The sequence below is a fragment of the Canis lupus genome, chromosome 8 (genome assembly GCF_011100685.1).
Source record: "Canis lupus familiaris isolate Mischka breed German Shepherd chromosome 8, alternate assembly UU_Cfam_GSD_1.0, whole genome shotgun sequence".
Classification (NCBI taxonomy): domain Eukaryota; kingdom Metazoa; phylum Chordata; class Mammalia; order Carnivora; family Canidae; genus Canis; species Canis lupus.
Window position 1 is genome coordinate 61,637,660 of NC_049229.1, and position 24,920 is coordinate 61,662,579.

The 24,920-nt window shown below is 42.3% G+C and overlaps 1 protein-coding gene across 2 annotated transcripts in view; it reads right to left on the bottom strand.

The window, feature by feature from the left end:
• Nucleotides 1-24,920, bottom strand: part of NRDE2 (NRDE-2, necessary for RNA interference, domain containing) — a 50,040-nt gene that overhangs the window by 21,895 nt on the left and 3,225 nt on the right. For both annotated transcript variants that reach the window (XR_005363688.1, XM_038545546.1), the window contains exons 2-4: nt 10,156-10,264; nt 8,843-9,073; nt 5,216-5,386 (exon numbers count right to left, since the gene is read on the bottom strand). Coding sequence is in view for 1 of the 2 variants with exons in the window: in XM_038545546.1 (XP_038401474.1) it covers nt 5,216-5,386; nt 8,843-9,073; nt 10,156-10,264 (511 nt within the window). In the remaining variant the exon portion in view is untranslated. The remainder of the gene's footprint in view (nt 1-5,215; nt 5,387-8,842; nt 9,074-10,155; nt 10,265-24,920) is intronic.

A 24,920-nucleotide genomic window follows, 5' to 3' on the forward strand; every position in this document is an offset into this window, starting at 1 on the left:
CAAAGATGTGTGCACAAATATTCTCAGCAGCCATATTCCGCGAAGAGTCCAGGTGTTCATCCACAGAAGAATGGATAAACAGAGGTACGGCCACACAACGGAATGTGACCAGCAGTGAGGAGCAACGAACTACTGACAAATGCCACAATGTGGCTGGATCTCAAAAACATGACACTGACTGAAGGAAGCCAGACCCAAGAGAGCATGTGCTACGTGATTCCATTTGTGTGGAATGCTAGGATAGACAACACTAATTGAGGATGGAAAAAAATTAGCACACACTGCCCCTGGGGAGCTGGGATGTGGGCTGAATGGAAGAGAGCAGGGGGAAATCTGGGGAGGGGGTCACAGTTAAGTTCTGTATTTTCACAGAGGGCTGGATCATACAGGCATATGCATGTGTCAAAACTCAGCAAATGAAGATTTGTGTGTAAGTTACATTGTATGTCAGCTGTAAGTCAAAAGAAAAAAAAACAACATCTCTGGAACTCCAGCAGACGACAGGCTTGCTGAAGTATGCAGTGGGCAGTATTCTGATAACTGGCACCAAAACAGTAAGACGGGTTGAAGGACGGACGAACAGCCAGACACGCGATGAGGCAGGTGCAACAAAATATTAACGGCAGAAAAAAAAAAATTAACGGCAGAACGTAGAGGGTGGGAGTAAGAGGGTTCATTGTAAAATTCTTTCAGCTTATGCTGTTTTTTAAATTTTTCATGATATCATGCTGTCATCGGGGGGAAAGGGCAGGACAGAGCAGCTACCACCTTCTGTCATCTTTCCAGAAAGTTCTGCCCTCACCCCCCCCATCCCCCGGTCCAGACACAGTCAACAGGTGCCTGAGAAGCCGCCCTTCCGGCCGTCACACACAAACTCTTCTTCTCCATCCCCTCCCCCAGGTCCTCCTTGGTCCATTTTAGGAGTCAAAACAACTTTAATGAGGGCTGAAGAGATAAAATAGTGCTTAGAGAGCTTAAACATACCCATCGTTCTGTAAGGAACACACCGAAAGTAGGACTGGTTTTGTTCTCCCCTTAATTACTATTTTATTTTCACTAAAAATCAACAGTATTTCAACATTCACATAATCTCTTTAAAAAAAAAGTTTACAGAGTTTTCTGACTTTAGAAGTGCTTTTTGTAAAACTGATTTTTAACAGCTACATTTTATAACAGATGAAAATGATAAAGGAGAGTCTTACTGATCTGTATCATTAAGTGCCTACTTTCAGATACGTGTGTCGATGTATTTATATGTGTTCACCCACATCTTTTGTTTTTTTTTTTAAGATTTTATTTATTTATTCATGAGAGACACAAAGAGAGAGAGGTAGAGACACAGGCAGAGGGAAAAGCAGGCTCCACGCAGGGAGCCTGATGCGGAACTCGATCCCAGGACCCCGGGATCACGCCCTGGCAAAGGCAGGTGCTAAACCACTGAGCCACCCAGGGATCCCCCACATACATCTTTTTTAAAAAACAGCTGATACAACAGCTTTGAGCTTTCCTGCCTACTTTTGTGCATTTACCCATACTATTCATTTTAGAAAATACCATTTTTACTGGTTTTGAATCAGTCCATTGGAGGGATAAGTCCTAATCTAGATAACACTTCTCTATTGTTGGACATTTGGGTTTTCTCTAATTTACCACTTATCATAGAATCTTAATTGGGCAGAACCTAGGATGTAATTTAATGCAGTATTCCCCCCAATGAAGGCACTTTTCCTGTAAAATCCTTATCAAATGGTCAGCTGGTCTTTCCTGAATAATTCCAGGAGGAGGGAGCCCCACTTTGGAGGTTCAGTGAATGACAGCATATGGATATTTAATTTAAATGAATTCAGCTACAGGAAAAGGGAGGGGGAAGAAGGAGGGGAAAAAAAAAAAAAAAACAAGAGGGATCGGGTATGGGAAAAGAACATATTTAACTTGAGTACACAAACCTGACCTGAATCCACTCAGCGGCTCTGAGCCCCCAAGTGAGCTGGGCAATAATAAATGTGCCTTTCCTTCAGGGACTTCGATTCACATATGCTCTCATGGTAGCCATCTACCTGGATCCAAATTCCAACCCCATCACTTCCTAGCTGACCCTGATCAAGTTATTTAAAATAAACCACGCCCCACCCCCCGCCAAAACACACACACACACACACACACACACACACACAAAACTTGTCTGTGCCTGTTTCCTCCTCTGTGAAATGGGTATAATGATACCCACAACACAGAATAGCAGGGACAATCAAAAATTTTATACACTTGAAGTCCTTAGCCATATAGTAAGGACAAGGTAAGTTAAAGCTATTATTATTTTATAAGACTTGACTCCTAAACATAAGCCAACTCTTTCATCTGGTATATAGCTGAAGAAACAATCTTCTCCAAGAATGGAGAAAAAAAACAGAGCTGAACCTCACTGAAGCTACTATATTAGCCCTAAAGAACTTGCCGAAGGTAATTGTGACTATTACCCACGAACTCTAAGCTCTGTTTCACCATGATACACGAACACATACCAGGTCACTGCTAGAATGCTCACACTATTAAAAAACTTGCTTTGAGGGGGATCCCTGGGTGGCTCAGCAGTTTAGCGCCTGCCTTCGGCCCAGGGCGTGATCCTGAAGTCCTGGGGTCGAGTCCCACATGGGGCTCCCTGTGTGGAGCCCTGTGCTTCTCCCTCTGCCTGTGTCTCTGCCCTACCCCACCCCCCGTGTCTCTCATGAATAAATAAATAAAATCTTTAAAAGAAAAAGAAAACTTGCTTTGATACTGAGTCAAATCTCACTTTCTGGAACTTCCACTCACTGATCCTGGTTCTGCCTTTCCAAGTTACAAAGAACACTGTCAAACCACCTTCTAAAAGATGGTCCAGCGAAGCTGAAGAGACACAGGCCCAATACCCACAAGCCCCCATCCGGTCCTCACACAACGGTGCTAGCCGAGTCCTCTCAACGCTCCTGGTTTTTCAGCGCCCCTCACAAAGTGTGAAAATCCATGACTTGACAAAATACTCCCCCTGTCCTCGGACCAACTCAGTGCTATGGGATCAATACTTTCCTAGATCTGACACTGACAGCGGTACAGCTATGAATCCGGGAAAGACTTACCTCACCTCAGCTTTAGGAACCTACTGGGATGGGATCCCTGGGTGGCGCAGCGATTTAGCGCCTGCCTTTGGCCCAGGGCGTGATCCTGGAGACCCGGGATCGAATCCCACGTCGGGCTCCCGGTGCATGGAGCCTGCTTCTCCCTCTGCCTATGTCTCTGCCTCTCTCTCTCTCTCTCTCTGTGTGTGTGTGACTATCATTGAAAAAAAAAAAAAAAAAGGAACCTACTGGGAAATCACAGCAATGCCCCAAGCCCTTCCAATGGTACCTTCACAAGTCAGACTAATAAACTTCTCTCCTCATCTTCCTCCTGAGGTCTGGGCTGTCCATGAGCAGAGCTATAAGATCAGTCACTGTAACTATTTTTCCTTTTTCATCTATTGATAAATAATAGCCCTTTATCCTTGTGAACTAACTTCTAATTCATATTGATGATGCCTGCTATCTGTGTGTAAGGCACAGCAGGAGTTAACAAACGAAGAAACAGAGGCTCAGGCAGGGTTAGGGGCTTATGTGGGATGACGGTATCAGCAAATGGCCAAGTGAGAATGAGAACCGGAGTCCTCCGTTTCCCAACTAGAAAACGTCCTACCAACCAGGCTCACTTTATTTGTGGACGGTAAAAAAAAAAAAAAAAAAAATTGAGGTTAGAGAAACATAGACTCCCCAAAAAGCTGCTTCCTGGCAGCATGATCTTGAGAGGCTACTTACCCTGAGGTTCCCTTCCTTGTACATAAAAATGAGTGCTGTCCTGCTCACAGAGCAGCAGGGAGGACCAGACTAAGGTAAGTGAAAGAACTAGCACGGGCTCACAATACACACTTCAGACTCCATTAGTGTTTGCTGAACCCTCCAACTTTCTTGGGTTCCATCTCGTCTGTGGCACCATACCGCACTGGCATGGGGAACCAAACAAGGCTTTCAGGAGTATTAAAATATTCAAAAACGTATGAATACATCTGAATAGTCATTTACTCTCAGCCATGAGGCTTTAGGAGAGAGCACGCAAATATAAATACGCCCTGAAAAGTAACGGATATAAACACGTCATAAAGGAATTCTTAGCAGGACCTGCCTATAGGGGGAGGAGTATTGTCACAAGGAATGACAACGATTGAAATCTGAAGGTGCGGCAACGTAATGGAAACTGAAATTTATTTTAGAAAGTAATTAGCCTATAAAGAATGATGATAATGGTCTCTGCTTGGCTTTATATTCCAATATTCTCTACCTTCAATTTTCATTATCTTCAAGCTGTGTGGGAAGAGAGATTGTGTATTTCTGTTCTTTGTGTTCCCAACAGTGTCTTACAAATGACCCAGTGTCTAAGGGATTTAATAAGTATTTAAATACTTTTGATTGACAGGTTAGAGGAAAGTTTAATAAACTAATTACTGAAGCGAATACCATCGCCTCTTTTGATTATCTGGTGACGTCTGCCGGAAACATTTTGGAAGAAGTCATTACCACTTAATGTCACTTTCAAAATGGCTTAGTTGGGGAGAATAGATAAATAAAAGGCTTTCGTGACTTTTTTACAATGGCATCGAGATCAGACCAAATGGCTTCCAGATAGTTTGTCACAATTATTTCAAGGTATTTTTAGGTTATTCACTCAACAAATAGTCACTAAAAACCTTCTCTGGGATGCCTGGGTAGCTCAGCAGTTGAGCGTCTGCCTTCAGCTCAGGGCGTGATCCTGGAGGGCTGGGATGGAGTCCCATATCAGGCTCCCTGCATGGAGCCTGCTTCTCCCTCTGCCTGTGTCTCTGCCTCTCTCTCTCTCTCTCTCTCTCTCTCTCTCGTGAATAAATAAGTAAAATCTTAAAAAAATAAAAAATAAAAATAAAAACTTCTCTGCTGGCACACTTACAGGCACCCATGGAGGAATGAGACTCCTCAGACCTGGATCCTGATCTCCAGGTTGGAGCTTTCATTTCAGAGTGTGACATGAGACACAGGACTCAACAGCTCGGCAACAGAGGATGCTCACCAGGATCCACAAAGGAAGGGGGCAGATAGCAACCATGCCGAAGGGTTTAGTGGGGAGAAAGAAGTCACCTCCCACCAGCAGAAAGCAGAAGAGACATCATGACAGGTACCTTGCTATGTCTCCTCTGTAGAGAGACTTATATTCCCAGTTTGCAGGATCCGGCTTCTTATCTGTTCTGAAGGTTTCTCCTCCATTCAGAGCCTGAATGTCCTCAAGCCAAACCAAGCGATGCCCAATAGCAGCAGCAGCAGCAGCAGCAGCAGCAGCATTATCTTCTCGACTGTGGGACACAGGAAGGAGAACAAACAGGGAGACACACTTTGAAATCTTCTAGGTACACAGCCCACCTTTTCAGAGATATTAAACATTTCAACAGTGATGCTCCACATAATACCAAATGCACTAGGGGGTGCCTGGGCGGCTCAGTCAGTTAAACGCCTGCCTTCGGCCCAGGCAATGATCTTGGGGTCCTGGGATCAGAGGCCCGCACTGGGCTCCCTGCTTAGCGGGGAATCTGCTTCTCCCTCTGCATCTGCCTCTCCACCCCTAGCCCTGCTCGTACTCTCTCTCAAGTGAATAAAATCTTTAAAAAGAAAAAACACACTTGAGTACATAAAATGTATACATACCACAGATGAAGGGGACTCCTGCAGTGAAAAGAGCTTTAAAATACAAAGCAAAATTTGTCAAGGCTAAGCAGCACTCCATTAAGAAAAGAGGTCACCTTATTGCAGAAATTAACATAATACAAGTATTATTTTTATTTATTTTGTTAGAAGATTTACTTATGTATGTTAGAAAGAGAGAGAGAGAAACAGCATTTGGGGAGGAGCTGAGGGGGAGAAGGGGAGCAGCAGACTCCCCCATGAGCGCGATCCTGGCTGGGAACCCTGAGATCACGACCTGAGCAGAAATTAACAGCAGGATGCTCAACCCACTGAGCCACCCAGGTGCCCCGTAGGTGTTCTTTTTAAACACTCCATTAAATGGCTGTAACTAGAATTTCAAATATATTTATAAACAAGTTTTCTTAAAAAAAAATAAATAAAGTGGGTTGCCCTTGCTTTCGCCTGACTCATTCAAAAGTGCCCAGATTGTTCCAGCTCAAAACTTAACGACAACAGCATAGCCACAGTTCTGAACGGGCCGGTCTCAGACAGGATTCGGGCGTGGTCTAGCCTCACTGTCACAGCGACCTCTGCTGTGAGCTGACCTCCTCCTACACAGAGGCCAGAGAGAGCCCGTTGAGACCACACCCTGATGTATCCGCCAAACCAACCTCAGCTCCAAATCAGCTAAGATACAAATGGAACCACTTCCCTAAGAGTCAAGTGAAAGATTTTCTGGCATCTGACATCTTCCCTCCTCTAAAGAAAATCAGTTCGTGATGCTGCTGACACAAGAAACTGCCAAAGTTGTCAAAAGAGCCATTGACTGTTTGTTCCATATTTGTTTTTTGACCCCACCCAGATAGAAATAAAGATTCTAAAGGCTTTTAAATCATTCTTGGCTGAGGATACAAAGGATTGGCATTTCGAGGACACAAAGTAGCTTTCATTGAGTATTTGTTGAATGACAGCAGCTCACGGTAAAATACATGGTGATTTTTCACACGTTCCCCTTCAGAACACCTGCGGAGGGTTTTCTGTTGACAAACCTGGGAAGGGGCAACAAAGGGAAGGAATGAGAGGGAAGCATTCCATAAAGAATGTTTCCTGGGGTCCTGGGGAGCAGACCACCCCTGGGGAGTAAACAAGCTTCTGATCCTCCCCTAGTGGGTACTGAGGTCAGGAAGCAGGACTGGTCTGGGCTCTGCCTCTATCTGAAGGTGAAGAGCTGACCCTGGAGACAAAGGTCCATGAACGGCTGTAGCCCTAGGGTGAAGTCGTCCCTGGATCACCTAAAATAGAGTTCTATGTGATGTACTATACCCCACCCCAACCCCCGTGAACCCACTTTCCCTACATCACAGAAATGCTCTCACCACTAAAATCTTCATCCTCATCTCTATGGAAACAACTCCTCCAGGTCATCTTCCCAGGAAGAGACCACAGAAGTTCATAGTAAGAAAGTGAAAGAGAAGAACAAGAACAGTTGATTCTGATCTTAATGGGGACATTCTGAAAGATATCAATGAACTTAAAAATGCCATCTGGCTCATGGAACTATCAGGAGGTGGTAAAGCTCACCTCTGATGTGATTAAACACAGGCTGAAAAGAACTACCTTCTAAGTTCTAACAGTAGTCCCTGCGTTCAGGAAACCCTTTAAAAGACTCATTTTCCTCAACAGTTTAAAAAAAAAAAAAAAAAAGGACAAGTAACTAAAAGTTTTCAGAAAAAAACAATGATCTATGTATTTTGCTGTAAAGACATACTGAGAAGCAAAAAATATCAGGAATTTATTCATTCACTCGCACAACAAAAGAGTACCGAGGGCCTACTACACATCAGGCCCCGTGCCAGCTGCTGAGAGGGTACCAAGCAAGATACTGTGAGTCCTGCCTACAGAAACTCAAATTCAGAACCTTTTTGCTGGACTCCTTTATTTTCCCCTCCTAGAGAAAGTATGGGTTACAGATACAGCACCTGAGACAAAAATCAATCTGATGCTCTGGGCCACACAGGACTGCAATGCTCTCCATGGATCTAGTGGCAGAAAGATCCAGGAGGACTGCGGGGTCTGCCTGTCTGATGGGAACTCCGTAGGCCACACTCCAGACTCGCTGCAACAGAGCCCTCACTGACGCCAGCGGGACCTCTAAGCACACAATAAAAGCAAGTAACACCTGAAGAGTCAAAAAAAATCTTAATAATACTAAATTTGGGGGGCACCTGGGTGGCTCAGTAGTTAAGCATCTGCCTTGGGCTTAGGTCGTGGTCCTGGGGTCCTGGGATTGAGTCCTGCATCGGGCTCCCCACAGGGGACCTGCTTCTCCCTCTGCCTATGTCTCTGCCTCTCTGTGTCTCTCATGAATAAATAAAATAGAAAAGAAAGAAAGAGAGAGAGAGAGAGAGAGAGAGAGAGAGAGAGAGAGAGAGAAGAAAGAAAGAAGAAAGAAAGAAAGAAAGAAAGAAAGAAAGAAAGAAAGAAAGAAAGAAAAAAGAAAAGGAAAAGGAAAGGGAAAGGGAAAGGGAAAGGGAAAGGGAAAGGGAAAGGGAAAGGAAAGGGAAAGGAAAGGGAAAGGAAAGGGAAAGGAAAGGGAAAGGAAAGGAAAGGAGGAACGAGAGCAATGACGAGAGCAATGATGACCTTATGTACTACATTACCCCTAACCCAAAAGTGCGTGTCCGCCTGTAGGGCTGATGTGAGCAATCGAAAGGAAGAGGAGGACTACAGAAGAGAAAGAAGACATTCTTCTTACTCTGACCCTTACTGATGGGACCATTAACTATGTAGTAAACTGGCCCATGTTCCCACCATGTGGCACATGAGCCATCTTTCAAAATCCCAAAGACTTTTTGCCTGAATCACATTTTGACAGAATCATTACTGTGTCTAACATTTCTCAAATAAAATCACGGCCCTAATTTTTTTAACAAAAGTCTTCTCTCTTTTCTTCTTCTTCTTTTTTTTTTTTTAATGTTGCCCTAATGGTAGAGCTCTATTTGGTCTTTTTCGGGACTCCATTTGACTGAGTGGCTAAACAGTCATTCCAATGTCTAATTTGTGGCAACAATTGAGGGAAAAATTTCAAAATGTGAAAAGTCACAGGTATGTGAGAATAGAAAACCTACCTTGGTTTCTCTGATTCCTTTTTACTATCTCCAATGCTTCTGGAATTTTTGTCCTTATCAGGCTCACTATCTGGCTCAGATCCACTGCTACTGGTCTGCCCATGTTTTCTCTTGATTTTCTTGTGGTGATGCTTCCTCTTCCTCTTTTTCTCTTTCTTCTTTTTTCTGCTTGTTTGTTTGGGCTTTTTGTTACTGTCACTTTCATCTGAGGGTTCTGATTTCAGAGGACTCCTGCTTGGGAAAATCACCCATTAGAATTTTTTCCAGAAGAGAATCAGGGAGAAGACTATGTAAATAAGCAGACAACTATGTAAAAAGGGGACTCCAGGAATGCCCAGAGGGGCTTACTATTTGCCCATGTATCTATACAGTGCCTTCCTGGATCACAACTCCCCTTAAGGATTTAAGAGCTGGACCTCCCCCCACCACCACCACCCACCCAGAAAAAAGAACTGGACCTAAAACAACAGTAGGTAAAGAAAGTCTAGGTTTTAACAGCTTCTTAACCTAGACTTTCACATCTGTCTATTTTTAAATGAAAATAATCTGCCAGTTATTTTACCAAATAAAGTATTCACTGAAGCAATGTTATCAAGGGTTTATTTTCACTCCTCCATATTAAGGCAGCATGTCCTTAATGCCAAAAATTTTAAAAAGGTTTAATTCTGGTCCAGATTTTTAAAGGTTATAATAAGCCCTTCTGCATCACTGACATAACCCTCTCTCAGGCATCGACTGGTGTCAATTTCCAAAGGCTTCTCGTACTTTCAGAGTACTGATTTCTTGGGGCTCATCACCTTAATGAGACCACCTATATTTTCTAGAGGGCTCACGTCTCAATTTGATGCTCTACCACAATTTCTTTCAAAGCTCGATACAGATCTCTGTGCGCCATTCTGCTTTCCCCAAAGTTTTCACGAGATTTCATTCAATGTTTTATCACACCAGCTTCTTCTATTTTTCCAAAAATGGTAAAAACACAACTGAGGAAACACTGGACTACAGTATTCTGAAGGTTACTAATAAGGTCACATTACACAACCATCACAATGGTCATGCCATTTCCCTCGTGGCCTCATTATGGCATTGACTGTGTCCTGCACTTGCCACCACAATGCAAACGGAGGAAAGAGGAATAATCCGTGAATGAAGTAAAAGAAAACAGTCAAAGGGCACCTCGTTAGTTCAAGCAAAAAGATTGGTAATTCGCTCTTCTATCACAGGGTTTTTTTCTAATCTAAGGAGCATTATTCAAACCAAGTTATAGACAGTACATGGACAAAAACAAAAAATCCATCTTTCAAAAAAACTACCTGGTCAGTGGGGACCCTTCAGAAACCAAGGCAGTGACCTCTTCAGGTTGTTGGCTCAGAGAGGTTATGGCTCCAACACAAAAGCTCGGGTTGCTCAGCCAGTCTAATTCTGCACAAACAAAAGTGGGGAAAAAAGATCAATGAAATTAGCTCCACGTGATTTCTAAAGCAGGAAATCCATCTTACCAGCTGACATCCTAATTCACAGCCAATGTCAGCCAGACGGTCTGCAGAAGCCACAGGGAATCCATGAAATTTTTATTTCACAGGGTATGGGGCTTTAACACACACTAAAATACTTAAGACTGAAATCCTCTTGTGCTATCAGGCTGCAGCTTAAGCAAAAGCCATGCAACAAGTGTGGCTTAAAAAGCAACAAGGCTTTATGGATTCCATCCACACTCTACGGAGCAAGAATGTTTCCAAAGCACTAGGACTTAATGACCTCAAATCTGATGCAGACAATTCCGAAAAGCTCAAAAATCAAATCATGCACAAAAGCCTGACATGCTTAATGCTGTTACAGGAGATTAAGGTATTTTTCTTCAAAAAATATTCTGTCCTCAGTAACTTAACATAAGCCTTTCCTTACTACTCCTCTTTGAAAACAAAAACACGGGTGTCAACTTTGCTAATGCTAACATTATATAAAATATTAATGATGATTATCTCTGGATGGTGAGTTGAATGTCCCTAATTTTTCCTTTCTGCTTATCCACTAATTTCTAACTCCTCTGGAATGGATTCTTTCCAAGTCACTTAATTTCTAACCCTTCAGGAGTCTTAACTGTGAAAGAAAGGAAAAAAATCAAGGGATGGTGGTAGCAAGGGGGCCCCAGGAAGGGTTTGGATTTTGTCCTGTTCTGTTCTAGGATGAGGCTAGAGGGATCCCTGGGTGGCGCAGCGGTTTGGCGCCTGCCTTTGGCCCAGGGCGCGATCCTGGAGACCCAGGATCGAATCCCACGTCGGGCTCCCGGTGCATGGAGCCTGCTTCTCCCTCTGCCTGTGTCTCTGCCTCTCTCTCTCTGTGACTATCATAAATAAATAAAAATTTAAAAAAAAAAAAAAAAGGATGAGGCTAGAGCACTGGTGCGTGACACGGATGAAGTTAGGAGACAAAAGGGTAAGTGCACTTGACAGTCATACTGGGACATAATCTAGATATTGTAAGGTTCACCTATTTAAAATGTGCAAGCAAATAAATAAATAAATAAATAAATAAATAAATAAAAATAAAACAAAATGTGCAAGCAATGGCTCTTAGTATATTTAGAATTGTGCAGGGCACCTGACTGGCTCAGTTGGTGGAGCATGTGACTCTTGATCTCAGTCATGAGTTCAAGCCCCATGTTGGACACAGAATTTACTTCAAAACAAAACAAAGCAAAAAAAATCAGAATTGTGCAACTATCACTATGAAGTAATTTGAGCATTTCCATCATCCCAAAAAGAAGCCTCATACCTATTAGCAGTTACCATCACTCGTCTCCAGCTCTCCCACCCCCAGGCAACCACTAATCTGTCTCTACAGATTTTCCAGTTTGGAACATTGACTATAAATGAGATCCTATGGGGCACCTAAGTGACTCAGTTGGTTGAGCATCTGCCTTGAGCTCAGGTCATCATCCCGGGGTCCTGGGACAGAGCCCCATATTGGACTCCCTGCTCAGCAGGGAGCCTGCTTGTCCCTCTCCCTCTGCCCCTGCCTCTGCTCTATCAAATAAATAAAGCAAATCTTTAGGGGATCCCTGGGTGGCTCAGCGGTTTAGTGCCTGCCTTTGGCCCAGGGCGGGCTCCCGGCATGGAGCCTGCTTCTCCCTCCTCCTGTGTCTCTGCCTCTCTCTATGTCTATCATAAATAAATGAGTACAGCTTTTAAAAACTAAAAAAAATAAAAAAATAAAGCAAATCTTTAAAAAATAAATAAATAATAAATAAATGAGATCACACATTAAGCCAGCACATAACTGGCTTCTTCTACTTGGCATAATGTTTTCAAGTTTCATCCATGCTGTAGAATGTATCCATGCTCCATTACTTTTTACTGCCAAATAATATTCCATTTTATGGATAGACCACATTTTATCCATTTATTGGCTGATGGACACTTGGGTATCATTTTGGTTATAATGAACAATACTGCCATGAACACTCATGTACAAGTTTTTATACGGACATATGTTTTCATTTCTCTCGGCTAGACATCCAGGAGAAACACTGGGTCATGTGGTAACTCATGTTGAGCATTTTAAGGAAATACCAGACTGTTTTCCAAACTGGCTTCACCACTTTACATTCCCAGGAACAGTGTGTAAGGATTCTGATTTCTCCAAATCCTTGGCAACTTGTCTCTGTGTTTTAGATTTTACAGTCATCCTAGTGTGTGTGATGTCTCTTCTCATTGCGCTTTTGGTTTTCATTTCCCTGGTGACCAATGATGCAATGCATCATTTCATGTGTTTATTGGCCACTCAAATCGGAAGAATAGTCAAATCTTTTGCCCTTTTTTAAAATGAGTTGTCTTTTTAGTATTGGGCTAGAACAGTATTTTATATGTTGTCTTCTAGTCCCTGATGATTACTGCATCTCAGTGAGGAGGAGATACTAGAATATGTGTCATCCGTGATGACACGTATACTTTGTTTTACTCGTTGTATCTGTGGCACCATGAGCAATGTCTAGCATACGTCAGGAGGACTTTATTTTTTTTTAAGATTTTATTTATTTATTCATGAGAGACAGACAGAGAGATGCATAGACACAGGCAGAGGGAGAAGCAGGCTCCATGCAGGGAGCCCGATGTGGGACTCGATCCCAGGTCTCCAGGATCACACTCCGGGCTGCAGGCGGCACTAAACCACTGTGCCACCAGGGCTGCCCCGTCAGGAGGACTTTAATAAATATTTGTGGCAAAGAGCAAAGGGAAGGAAAGTCCTAAAGAGGAATGTTACATTAAGAGGGAGAAGTGCCGGTGGACTCAATCGGTTGAGTATCCAACTCTTCATTTCTGCTCAGGTCATAATCTCAGGGTCATAGGATCGAGCCCTGATTGGGGCTCCCCAATCAGCAGGGAGTCGGCTTGAGGTTCTCTCTCCCTCTGCCCATCCCCTGCTCGTGCACACATGCTCACTCTCTAAATAAATAAATAAAACCTTTTAAAGGGGGGAGGGAGAGATTCTAACCCATTAAGTGCCTACTGTAGGCCAAACACCAGGTAAAGCCCTTTATATCCTTACTCCTGTTAAGCATCATAACAACCCTCTCTGGGAGGTACTATGATCTCCACTACATAAAAGAGGAGACTAAGGCTCAGAGGAACTAAGTCACTTGTAAGGCCACACCTGGTGGGTGCTAAGCAACTGTTGGGGCAATCTTTCTTCTATTGTCTCCTTTTCCTTCTGAGGTTGGTTCTCTTCCCTTGGGTTGAATTCGTGGCAAGAGGTATGTGAAAATGGTTCCCGTTGCTCCCTGAGATCATGACTATTTCCACAATAATTGGATTTTCTCATAAACAAAGGAAAGGTGAGAAAAAAATGGAAAAACAATATGTATGGAAAGATGCTCTCAATTTCAAGAGATTTCTCCATAAATATTCTAGGTAGTGAAGACAGCTTGGAGGAGATGTAAAACAACAAAAAACAGCTGTTAAAACAACAAAAAGGGGGCACCTGGGTGGCAGAGTGGTTGAGCATCTGCCTTGGGCTCAGGGCGTGATCCTGGGGTCCTGGGATCGAGTCCCCCATCAGGCTCCCCGCAGGGAGTCTGCTTCTCCCTCTGCCTGTGTCTCTGCCTCTCTCTGTGTCTCTCATGAATAAATAAATAAAATCTTAAAAAAAAAAAAACCAAAAGCATAAAGTGTGCAACTCTCCAGAGTCCTCCAGAAAGTATAAGAAAAAGGGCTTTTAAGGGAGCAATTAAGACTTTGCCATGTGAGACCACTGTGGGGAAAAGAGTAGTGTATACAGAACTAAAACTCCTGGGGTTCTAGCCCAAATCAGCGCTGACCACCTCTGTGAACTTCATCTCAATCAAATGACCTTTTGTCAGAGCAAAGGGTATTTCCACCTGATAAGAAGTTACAGCGGCTGCTTTTTTTTTTTCCTGGTAGCACAAGAGCACTGAACGTGGAACATTAGAAGTAATCATTATTGGACGTTAGTCATGTCAGAATTTTGGAAGTTCTAGTCTAGAGAAAACACTGTTCAAACAAAATCAGAGAAGTCTGGCAATCAGAACAGCCAAAGTAGTGATGTTCCTGGGGGCCAAAGGGAGGGGGTGGCTCTGAGAAGGCTCCCTGGAGCTCAGCTAGGGTACCACTGCCTCATTTACAGATCAACAGCGGGAGGCCAAAAGAAGTTCAGTCACATGGACACGGTACACACCTGCACCCCGATCGGTGCTCCCCACCACACCATGGTGCTACTCTTCACTCCTTCAACTAAGGAGCTGGTTTTCCGGAAGTGTCTCTGCAACATGGGGCTATTGTGGCAATTCTCACATTATAAACTCATTATCTGCATGGCACTCTTCCTACTTTATTCCAAGGCAAAGGTCAACTCAAATCCTTACCAGGACCAGATCAGTAATGATTACTAGGAAGTGAGAATGAAAAAAAGAAAAAGACAAAAATATTTTACCAGCCAAACAAATACAGTAAAGTAGTTTACAATTCTTGCATCTACATTTCCAGCTCACCTACCCTCCTCCTATGCCTTTCTTTCTAAACTAAATGCAACATAAAGGCAGAGGTCACAACTACTCACTCCTGTATTCCTAGTACAGTGCCTTGGCACAAAACTGAAATCAATAAATATTTGCTGAATAAATACGATGAATGAGGATCTGAGCCATATCTTCGTATCTTTTACTCCTAGCATCTAATTTACTGAACTAACGGAACCTGACACCATCAAAAGCATGCTATTTATCTAGGTATAAAGTACAACTATTTTGATTCTTCCAGTCTTTGCTGTAAATGGAAATTTAATCATTAAAGAGTAAAATATGGAATACCTAGTACATGCCCAGGCAGGTCCCCACACTGGGGATACAGTGTAAGTAAGGCAGGCCAGGTCTCTGTTCATATGGTATTTATACTTAATCACAAGCCTAACTATTCACGTAATACATGTAGATTGTTAAATTCTGGTTACATGGAATCCTCAGAGGAACTCAGAGGAAATTATCTGAGATTAAGAGATACTTTATTAATCAGATTGCAAAGGTTTTTTTTTTTTTTCATTTATTTACATCCTCATACAATTTACAAGTTCCTTTGAGAGAAGTCAAATATGTATTTAGATCACTGTGTCAATACCAAGCAGGATGTAACAACATATTTCAAAGAGGACGAGCAGGATACAACATGCCTAGGGTTCAAACAAAGAAGCTGGCCAATCTTTTGTCCTCGTAGGTTGGTAAATTAGGTTGAATCGGCCTGGAAATCAGCACTCTGCTATACACACACACACACACACACACACACACACACATACACTCAATAGGAAAGGAAAGGTACAAGAACCAAGCAGAAAACCACTTTAGAACTACTGCCTAACAAAAACCAGGCAGGTATCTGGAAGAACCACAGCAAGTGTTATTTTACAGAAAATTATGTAATGAATCATCCCTAGCTTGACATGCTCTTTATAATAAGTTTATTATATACTGCTGTTTCTCCATTGCTAGTCAAACGGCTTTAATTCCATTCCATTAGACAGAGGGATGGAGAAACTGCCATGAATAAGTTTAAAAAAATTTTTTTTAATCACAGTTGGATAAAATATCCAAGTTCCCCTCTTCCCTATTCGATTATAACAAAGAAAGCACTGATTACTGGGTTTCAGTAAGCTCCGCTGAGCACCACCCGCCAGGAATAACTCAAAAGACATTTCTAAGTTTGAGTGCAATCAGTAAGCATATACATTAAGGAAGGAGATTGTTCCTTTAATAAGAGTGAGCCTAGCTCTTCATTTTGATCAAAGTCCTTATTTCCTGATCGGGAAACTGAGCGTGCAAACACTTGTACAGAAAGCACTAGCAGGGCAGCCCGGGTAGCTCAGCAGTTTAAGCACAGCCTTCGGCCCAGGGCCTGACCCTGGAGACCCATGATCGAGTCCCACGTCAGGCTCCCTGCATGGAGACTGCTTCTCCCTCTGCCTGTCTCTCTCTCTCTCTCTCTCATGATCGAGTCCCACGTCAGGCTCCCTGCATGGAGACTGCTTCTCCCTCTGCCTGTCTCTCTCTCTCTCTCTCTCTCTCTGTCTCTCATGAATAAAATCTTGAAAAAGAAAGCACTAGCAAACATGGCTAAGAAGTGCTTTTCAGATGGTTATCACAGATATCTAGCCAAAGTCAGCACTTAGACGGAGTTAACCTACAATTTGAAGAGAACCCAGGATCCCAAAAGTGTTTGTTTTTTTTTTAAGACTTTATTTATATACTCATGAAACACAGAGAGAAAGGCAGAGACCTAGGCAGAGGGAGAAGCAGGCTCCCTGCAGGGAGGCCGACACGGGACTTGATCCCAGGAGCTGGGATCACGACCTGAGCCCAAAGGCAGACGCTCAACTACTGAGCCATGCAGGTGTGCCAAAAGTGATGTTTAAACAACCCAAACCCCAACACTCTAATATCACACAGTATGATTTATAACACAAGTTTCTGAGCCAGAAGGGTGTTCAAATACTGCTTTATTGTTTCTTGGTTGTGCAACTTGTAACAAAATACTTAACTTCTGAGTCTTTCTTTTCTTTCACTCAGCATGTTTTGTTTTGTTTTTACTGAAAGCCAGGCACTAGTCTAGGAGCTAGGAACACACAGCAAACAAGACAAACCGAAGTTGACCCTTAGGGCACTGACACACTGGCAGTCACTTACAGGCAGCATGACAGGCCTCAAGATGGAGAAAACACACAGAGGGTGCAATGAGAGCACATTATCCAAACTAGGTGTGGGTGGGAGGAAGCTGCCTGGGAGAGCATCTTGGTTAAAACCCAAAGGATGAGGAGTGAGGCTGATGGGCTCCTAGGGAGAGTCTAAGTCAGAAGACATGGCTGGTATGAAGATCTGACCGTGGGAAAGCAGGACTCTGGGAAACAGCATGAAACAGCATGAAGCTGTGCTGTCTGGATCACAGGGAGGGACAGCAAGTGAGGGCAGGATGAAGCTGGAGAGGCCAGGGGGCCTTAAAAACATGTCAGAGGGGATCCCTGGGTGGCGCAGCGGTTTGGCGCCTGCCTTTGGCCCAGGGCGCGATCCTGGAGACCCGGGATCAAATCCCACGTCGGGCTCCCGGTGCATGGAGCCTGCTTCTCCCTCTGCTTGTGTCTGTGCCTCTCTCTCTCTCTCTGCGTGACTATCATAAATAAATAAAAATTAAAAAAAAAAAAAACATGTCAGAGTTTGGACTTACCCTATGGGCAATAGACAAACACTTGAGAGCTCTACACAAGGTGACAATGTCAGATCTAGGATTCCAAAGATCGGCAGCAAAGAGCAGTATTCAAGAGCACAAGTGTTGACACTAGATCGCCTGAGTTCAGCTCCTGCTTCTGTGGCCCACCAGCCATGTGAGCAGACAAGTTACTTACTGGCTCTGTGACTGCGTTCCCTCCTCCTGAGAAATGCAGAATAACAGTACTGACTTCATAAGGTTATGATTCAGTGAGTCAGTATTTGTAAAGCATTTACACCAGTGAATGGTACATGGTATTTTTAAATAAATACACTTTTTAAAAAAGATGTTATTTATTTGTAAAGATTTTACAGAGAGAGAAAACAAGCATGGAAAAAAATAAAAAAGAAAACAAGCATGGGCAGGAGGAGCGGCAGAGGGAGAAGCAGACACTCTGCACAGCAGAGAGCCCAACTCAGGACTCAATTCCAGAACCCTGGGATCATGACCTGACCCGAAGGCAGACACTTAACCGACTGAGCATCCCAGGCGCACAATACACTTTAACATGCTCCTGACATGGGCAGCCCCAGTGGTGCAGTGGTTTAGCGCCGCCTGCAGCCCGAGGTGTGATCCTGGAGACCCGGGATCGAGTCCCGCATCAGGCTTCCTGCATGGAGCCTGCTTCTGTCTCTGCCTCTCAGTGCGGAGAGTGGTTCAGGGAGTGAAGGCAGGACTGTAGATAGGGAGACTGTTTAGGAGGCTGTTGTCAATCCAGGAGGGTAATGATGGCAAAAACTGGGCAGTGTCAGACAACAAAGGCAAACTAATGAATTTAAGAGTCAACTGGCTCAACAAAACATCAGCAAACTGAACAGTACATTAAAAGGATCATACATTATGGTCAAGTGGGATTTATTCCAGTGTTGGTTCACAATCCATACAAATCAATCAACACAATGCAATTAACAAAATAAAGGATAAAAATCATACCACCTCAATAGATGCACAAAAAAAAGCATTTGACAAAGCTCAATATCCATTCACGGTAAAAAAAAAAAAAACTCCCAGCAAAGTGGGTAGAAAGAGAATATGCCTCAACATAGTAAAGGCCATACAGGACAAACGTACAGCCAGTATTATGCTCAATGGTGAAATAAAGTAAGATTGTTACTGTTTGTGGAGATAACATGACACCATATATAGAAAACCCTAATGACTCCACAAAAAACTTTTATAATAAATGAATTCAATAAAGTAAAATTAACATACAGAAATCTGACATGTTTTTATACACTAAGAACTATCAGAGAAATTTAACAAATAATCATCAGATTATGATTAAAATGTCCATACTATCCAAAGCAATCTCCAAGATTCAGTGCAATCCCTACCAAAATACCAATGGCATTTTTCACATAACTAGAACAGAATAATCCTAAAATTTGTATGAAACTACAAAAGCCCCTGAATACCCAAAGTAATCCTGAGAAAGAAAAACAAAGATGGAAATATTCCACTCCCAGATTTCAAATTATACTTCAAAACTATGATAATCGAAATAGTATGATGCTGGCATGAAAACAGACACCTAGTTCAATGAAACAGAACAGAGAGCCTAGAAATAAATCCACATTTATATGGTCATTTAATCTACAACACAGTAGCCAAGAATATTCAATGAGGAACAGTCTCTTCAACAAAAGGTGTTGGCAAACCTGGACAGCTACACGCAAAAGCATGAAATTAGGCCACTGTCTTACACCATATACAAAAATAAATTCAAAATGGGTTAAAGACTTAAACGTAAGAACTGAAACAATAAAATTCCTAGAACAAAACATAGGTACTAAACTCTTGGACATCGGTCTTAGCAAAAATTTTTTGGCCTTGTCTCGTAGGCATGACCAAAAACAGAAAAAATAAACAACTAGCACTACATCAAATTAAAAACCTTTTGCACAGCAAAGGAAACCATCAAAAAAACAAAAAGGCAACCTACTGAATGGGAGAAGATATTTGCAAATGACATATTGAGTAAGGTGTTAATATCCAAAATATATAGATAATTCACAGGACTCAATACACATAAAACAATCCAATTAAGAACTGGGCAGGGGGGCAGCCCAGGTGGCTCAGTGGTTTAGCACCACCTTCAGCCCAGGGCCTGATCCTGGAGAGCTGGGATCGAGTCCCACGTCAGGCTCCCTGCATGGAGCCTGCTTCTCCCTCTGCCTGTGCCTCTGCCTCTCTCTCATGAATAAGTAAATAAATAAAATCCTGAACATCTTCCCAAAGACATCCAGATGGCTAACAGACACGTGAAAAGATGCTCAACCCCACTCACCCATTGGAGAAATGCAAATCAAAACCACAATGAGATATGGTCTCATGCCTGTCAGAATGGCTAAAATCAAAAAGACAAGAAATAAGTGTTGGCTACTATGTGGAGGAAAAAAAATTAAAAAACAAAACCCTGTACACTGTTGGTGGGAATGCAAACTGGTACAGCCAGTGTGGATGTTCCTCAAAAAGTTAAAAATATATATGCCATATGATCCAGCAATTCCACTTCTGGGTATTTATCCTAAGAAAATTAAAATACTAATGTATGAAAAGATATACGCACCTCTACATTCATTGCAGCATTATTTACAATAGCCAAGATAGGAAAGCACTTAAATATCCATCAATAGATGAATGGATAAAGATGTAGTGTGTGGGGCATCTGGGTGGCTCAATTGGTTAAGCATCTACCTTTGGCTCACTTTATGATCCCAGGGTCCTGGGATGGGAGCCCCATGTCAGGCTCCCTGCTTGGTGGGGAGCCTGCCTGCTTCTCCCTCTCCCCTCTGCTCATTCTCTCTCTCGCTATCTCTCTCAAATAAAAAGGTAAAATTTTTATTTTTTATTTTTTTTAAAGATTTTATTTATTTATTCATGAGAGACAGAGAGAGAGAGAGAGAGGCAGAGACACAGGCAGAGGGAGAAGCAGGCTCCATGCAGGGAGCCCGATGCGGGACTCGATCCCGGGTCTCCAGGACCACACCCCGAGCTGAAGGTGGCACTAAACCGCTGAGCCACCGGGGCTGCCCAAAAGGTAAAATTTTTAAAAAGACAAAGATGTAGCATGTGCATCAGCGCGTACACACACAGGGAATATTACTAAGCCATAAAAAATGAGATCTTGCCAATTGCAACAATGTGGATGAACCTAGAAGATATTACACTAAGTAAGTCTGAGAAAGACATACCACAATTTCACTTATATGTGGAATCTAAAAAACAAGTGAACAAACAAAACAGAATCAGACCTACAGATACAGAAAACCTGATGGTTGCCAGGGGGCAAGGCATCAGGGATGGGCAGATTAGATGGAAGGGATTAAGAGGTACAAACTAGCAGAGGTGGGAAAAGAGTTGTCTGGAAGGATGAGATGAAGAATTGAATGAGGGGTCGTGACAGGAGGAGAAGCAGTCAAAGTACATGTCTAAGTTTTGGCTTGGGGAATGATGGTGTCATGTTCTATATGTGGTCCCAGGAAGAAGAGCACGGTCTGGAGAAAAAAATGATGAGTTTAGTTTCTCTCCCAAATATGGATAATACACCTGCTTCATATGTTGTTATGAGGATTAAATGAACTGATATACCACCTTCCTCCACAACTCTGTACAAATATTTGACTCCTGACAACAATGTAAAACATTACAAAATCCTAATAAATAATCTGATAGTAGGGGATCCCTGGGTGGCTCAGCGGTTTAGCGCCTGGCCCAGGGCACGATCCTGGAGTTCCTGGATCGAGTCCCACATCGGGCTCCCAGCATGGAGCCTGCTTCTCCCGCCTCCTGTGTCTCTGCCTCTCTCTCTCTCTCTCTCATGAATAAATAAATAAATAAATCTTTTAAAAATAATAATAATCTGATAGTATAAGAAGGAAAGCTTGAGAGAACTGGAGGGACCAGACACTGGAGACTCTCTGCTGCTCCTAACACAATGGAGGCACTACATATCTGTTCAAAGAATGAATGTTACTAAATATCCACACACACACCCAAACCTCTTACTGAATAAGATGGCTATTTAAATCCTGTCCTAATGCTTAACAGTACCTCCAGAGTGAAGAGTGGTGGAGCTGCTGTCACCTCTTTGGTTATTGCCTCTCTATTCTGTCCAGCAGTTTAGTTTTTCTTTTTTAATTGAAACTGTACTACTATTATCGATCTTACATTTTCATATCATTTTACAGTGTAAAGCAAAAAGTACAAAAAATAGGCAAGGACGTGAACAAACATCTTTCCAAAAAAGATATCCAGTTGACCAAGAGACACATGAAATGATGATCAACATCACTCATCATCAGGGAAATGTGTATCAAAACCACAATGGATTATCACCTTATTCCTGTCAGAATGGCTAAAATAAAAAAAGGCAGGAAATAAAAAGTGTTGGCGAGAATATGTAGAAAAAGGAACATTTTGCACTGCTGGTAGGAATGTAAATTGGTACAACCACTATGGGAAACAGTATGGAGATTCCATATGATCCAATAATTCCTCTACTGGGTATTTATTCAAAAAAATTGAAAAGATATAAACACTTCTGGGATCCCTGGGTGGCGCAGCGGTTTGGCACCTGCCTTTGGCCCAGGGCGCGATCCTGGAGACCCGGAATCAAATCCCACGTCGGGCTCCCGGTGCATGGAGCCTGCTTCTCCCTCTGCCTATGTCTCTGCCTCTCTCTCTCTCTCTCTCTCTCTCTCTTTTTGTGACTATCATAAATAAATAAAAATTAAAAAAAAAGATATAAACACTTCTATGTTTCCCACAGCAGTGTTTACAATAGCCAAGATACGGAAGCAGCCCAAGTGCCCATAAATAGACGAGTCAGTAAAGAAGATGTGATATATACATAAAAATAGAAATAATATGGAATATTATCCAGCCATAAAGGATGAAATCTTGCTATTTGTGATGACATAAATGGACCTAAAAGGGTATTATGCTAAGTGAAGTCAGAGAAACAAAAATACCACGTGATTTCATTTATATGTATAATCTACAAGACAGGGATCCCTGGGTGGCGCAGCGGTTTGGCGCCTGCCTTTGGCCCAGGGCGCGATCCTGGAGACCCGGGATCGAATCCCACATCGGGCTCCCGGTGCATGGAGCCTGCTTATCCCTCTGCCTATGTCTCTGCCTCTCTCTCTCTCTCTCTATCATAAATAAATAAAAATTTTTTTAAAAATTTAAAAAAAAATAAACTATTAAAAAAAAAAAAAGGATCTACAAGACAACTAAACAAAAAGCAGCTCGCTCATAAATAAGGAGAACTGATGGTCGCCGGGGGATGAGCAAAATAAGTGAAGGGGAGTGGGAGATGCCTGTGAATAAGGAATAAATCACAGGAATAAAAGGCACAGCACAGGGAATATAGTAGATATTCTAACAGTGTTGCAGTAAGCACAGCATGAGGTATAAAGTTGCTGAATCGCTACGTTGTACACCTGAAACTAATGAAACATCATGATGTGTCAACAACAAAATACAGTGCCTCTATTAATAACAGCAGAAAGGAAACAGTCTTAAATGTTCTTAATAGGGAATACCCTGTGACATCCCATGATAGAGTTCTGTGTATCAGTCAAAAGAAATGAGAAAGATCTCATGTTATACTATAAAGTGATCTCTGGAATTTTAGCTAAAATGCAAAACAATGGGGCGCCTGGGTGGCTCAGTCAGTTGAAAATCTGACTCTTCATTTTAGCTCAGTTTGTGATCTCAGGGTCATGACATTGAGTCCCAGTGGGCTCTGCACTCAGCAGGGAGTCTGCTTCAGAATTCTCTCTCTCTCGTTCTCTCTCTCTCTTTCTCCTCTCTCTCGCTCTCCCTCTACCCACCCCTCACTGCTTGCTAGAGCTCTCTCTAAAATAAATAAATATCCTCCCCAGACCCAGGCCACCAGAAACTGCAGATGGGGTCTAGGGATCTGTATTAACAAGCCCTCCAGGGGAAGCTGAGCATGCTCAAGCTTGACAGCTATGCAATAAAGAGTATCAAGGCGGAAAAAAAATAAAAATAAAAATAAAATAAAATAAAATAAAATAGTCTTCAAAAAAATAAGATAAAATGTAGAACAGTATGTATTTAAGAAAAGGAAGGAAATGTAGCTACCTACTCATATTAAGGGAGAGAAAATGGAAGGATATCATTGACTAATTAAAATTCTAACCCGCATAGTACAGAAAGTGAGAGATGAATATATCTGGTTTACATTTTCAACCTTAAGATCATGTAAATGTTTCACAATGCTAAAAACCGAATCAATTCAAAAAGAAGAAAAAAGCAATCCCTAAAAATTAAAAATATACATTACTTTAACTATATGTCAAACTGGTGACAAAACCACACAGAAATTATTTTAAAACACAGTCAACTGGGGATCCCTGGGTGGCGCAGCAGTTTAGCGCCTGCCTTTGGCCCAGGGCGCGATCCTGGACACCCGGGATCGAGTCCCACGTCAGGCTCCCGGCATGGAGCCTGCTTCTCCCTCTGCCTGTGTCTCTGCCTCTCTCTCTCTCTCACTGTGTGCCTACCATAAATAAATAAAAATTAAAAAAAAAAACACAGTCAACTGACCACACATCTGCTGCAGGATATGTCCTAAGGACAAAAGAAACCACAAAGAAATATAAACTGTATTTAGTATTAATCATGTTGCTACTGTTATTTTGAACATATAAATAATTGTGTTGGTGGCATTAGGAACTAAGATTTTTTTAAAGTTTTTTTTAATTTTTATTTTTTAAAAGATTTTATTGAGAGAGAGAGTGCATGCACGAGCAAGGGGAGGGGCAGAGGGAGAAGCAGACTGAACCACCCAGGTGCCCCAAGATTTTATTTTGAAGTAACACCCACACCCAATGTGGGACTTGAATTCACAACTCCAAGATCAAGAGTCCACACTCCACCCACCAAACCAGCCAGGCACCCCAAGAACTAAGATTTTCAGCATAAGAGGAAAGAAATATAAATGTTAACTATAAATTGGTATATAAATTACAAATTATATTACAAAAAGAAATTAAGTAAAAATCTCACAATATTAAATTTGACCTGGAAATATCAAGGTGAATTTATGATGTATTTTTCTCTTTCTGGTTTTGACCACTCCAAATGTCTACAAATAATGACAACCCAATGCAATTAGTACTCCTGACACCAACCTGTGGTTTTAACCTTCCCATACCATTTTCCACTAAAAGAAATCATGGTTTTTAGAGAAACAGGCAATTCCAGGCCATAATGGAACATGTAAGTGATGAGCTCTGGGCATCTTTTAGGCCAGAAAGCAAGGAAGCAATTAAGAC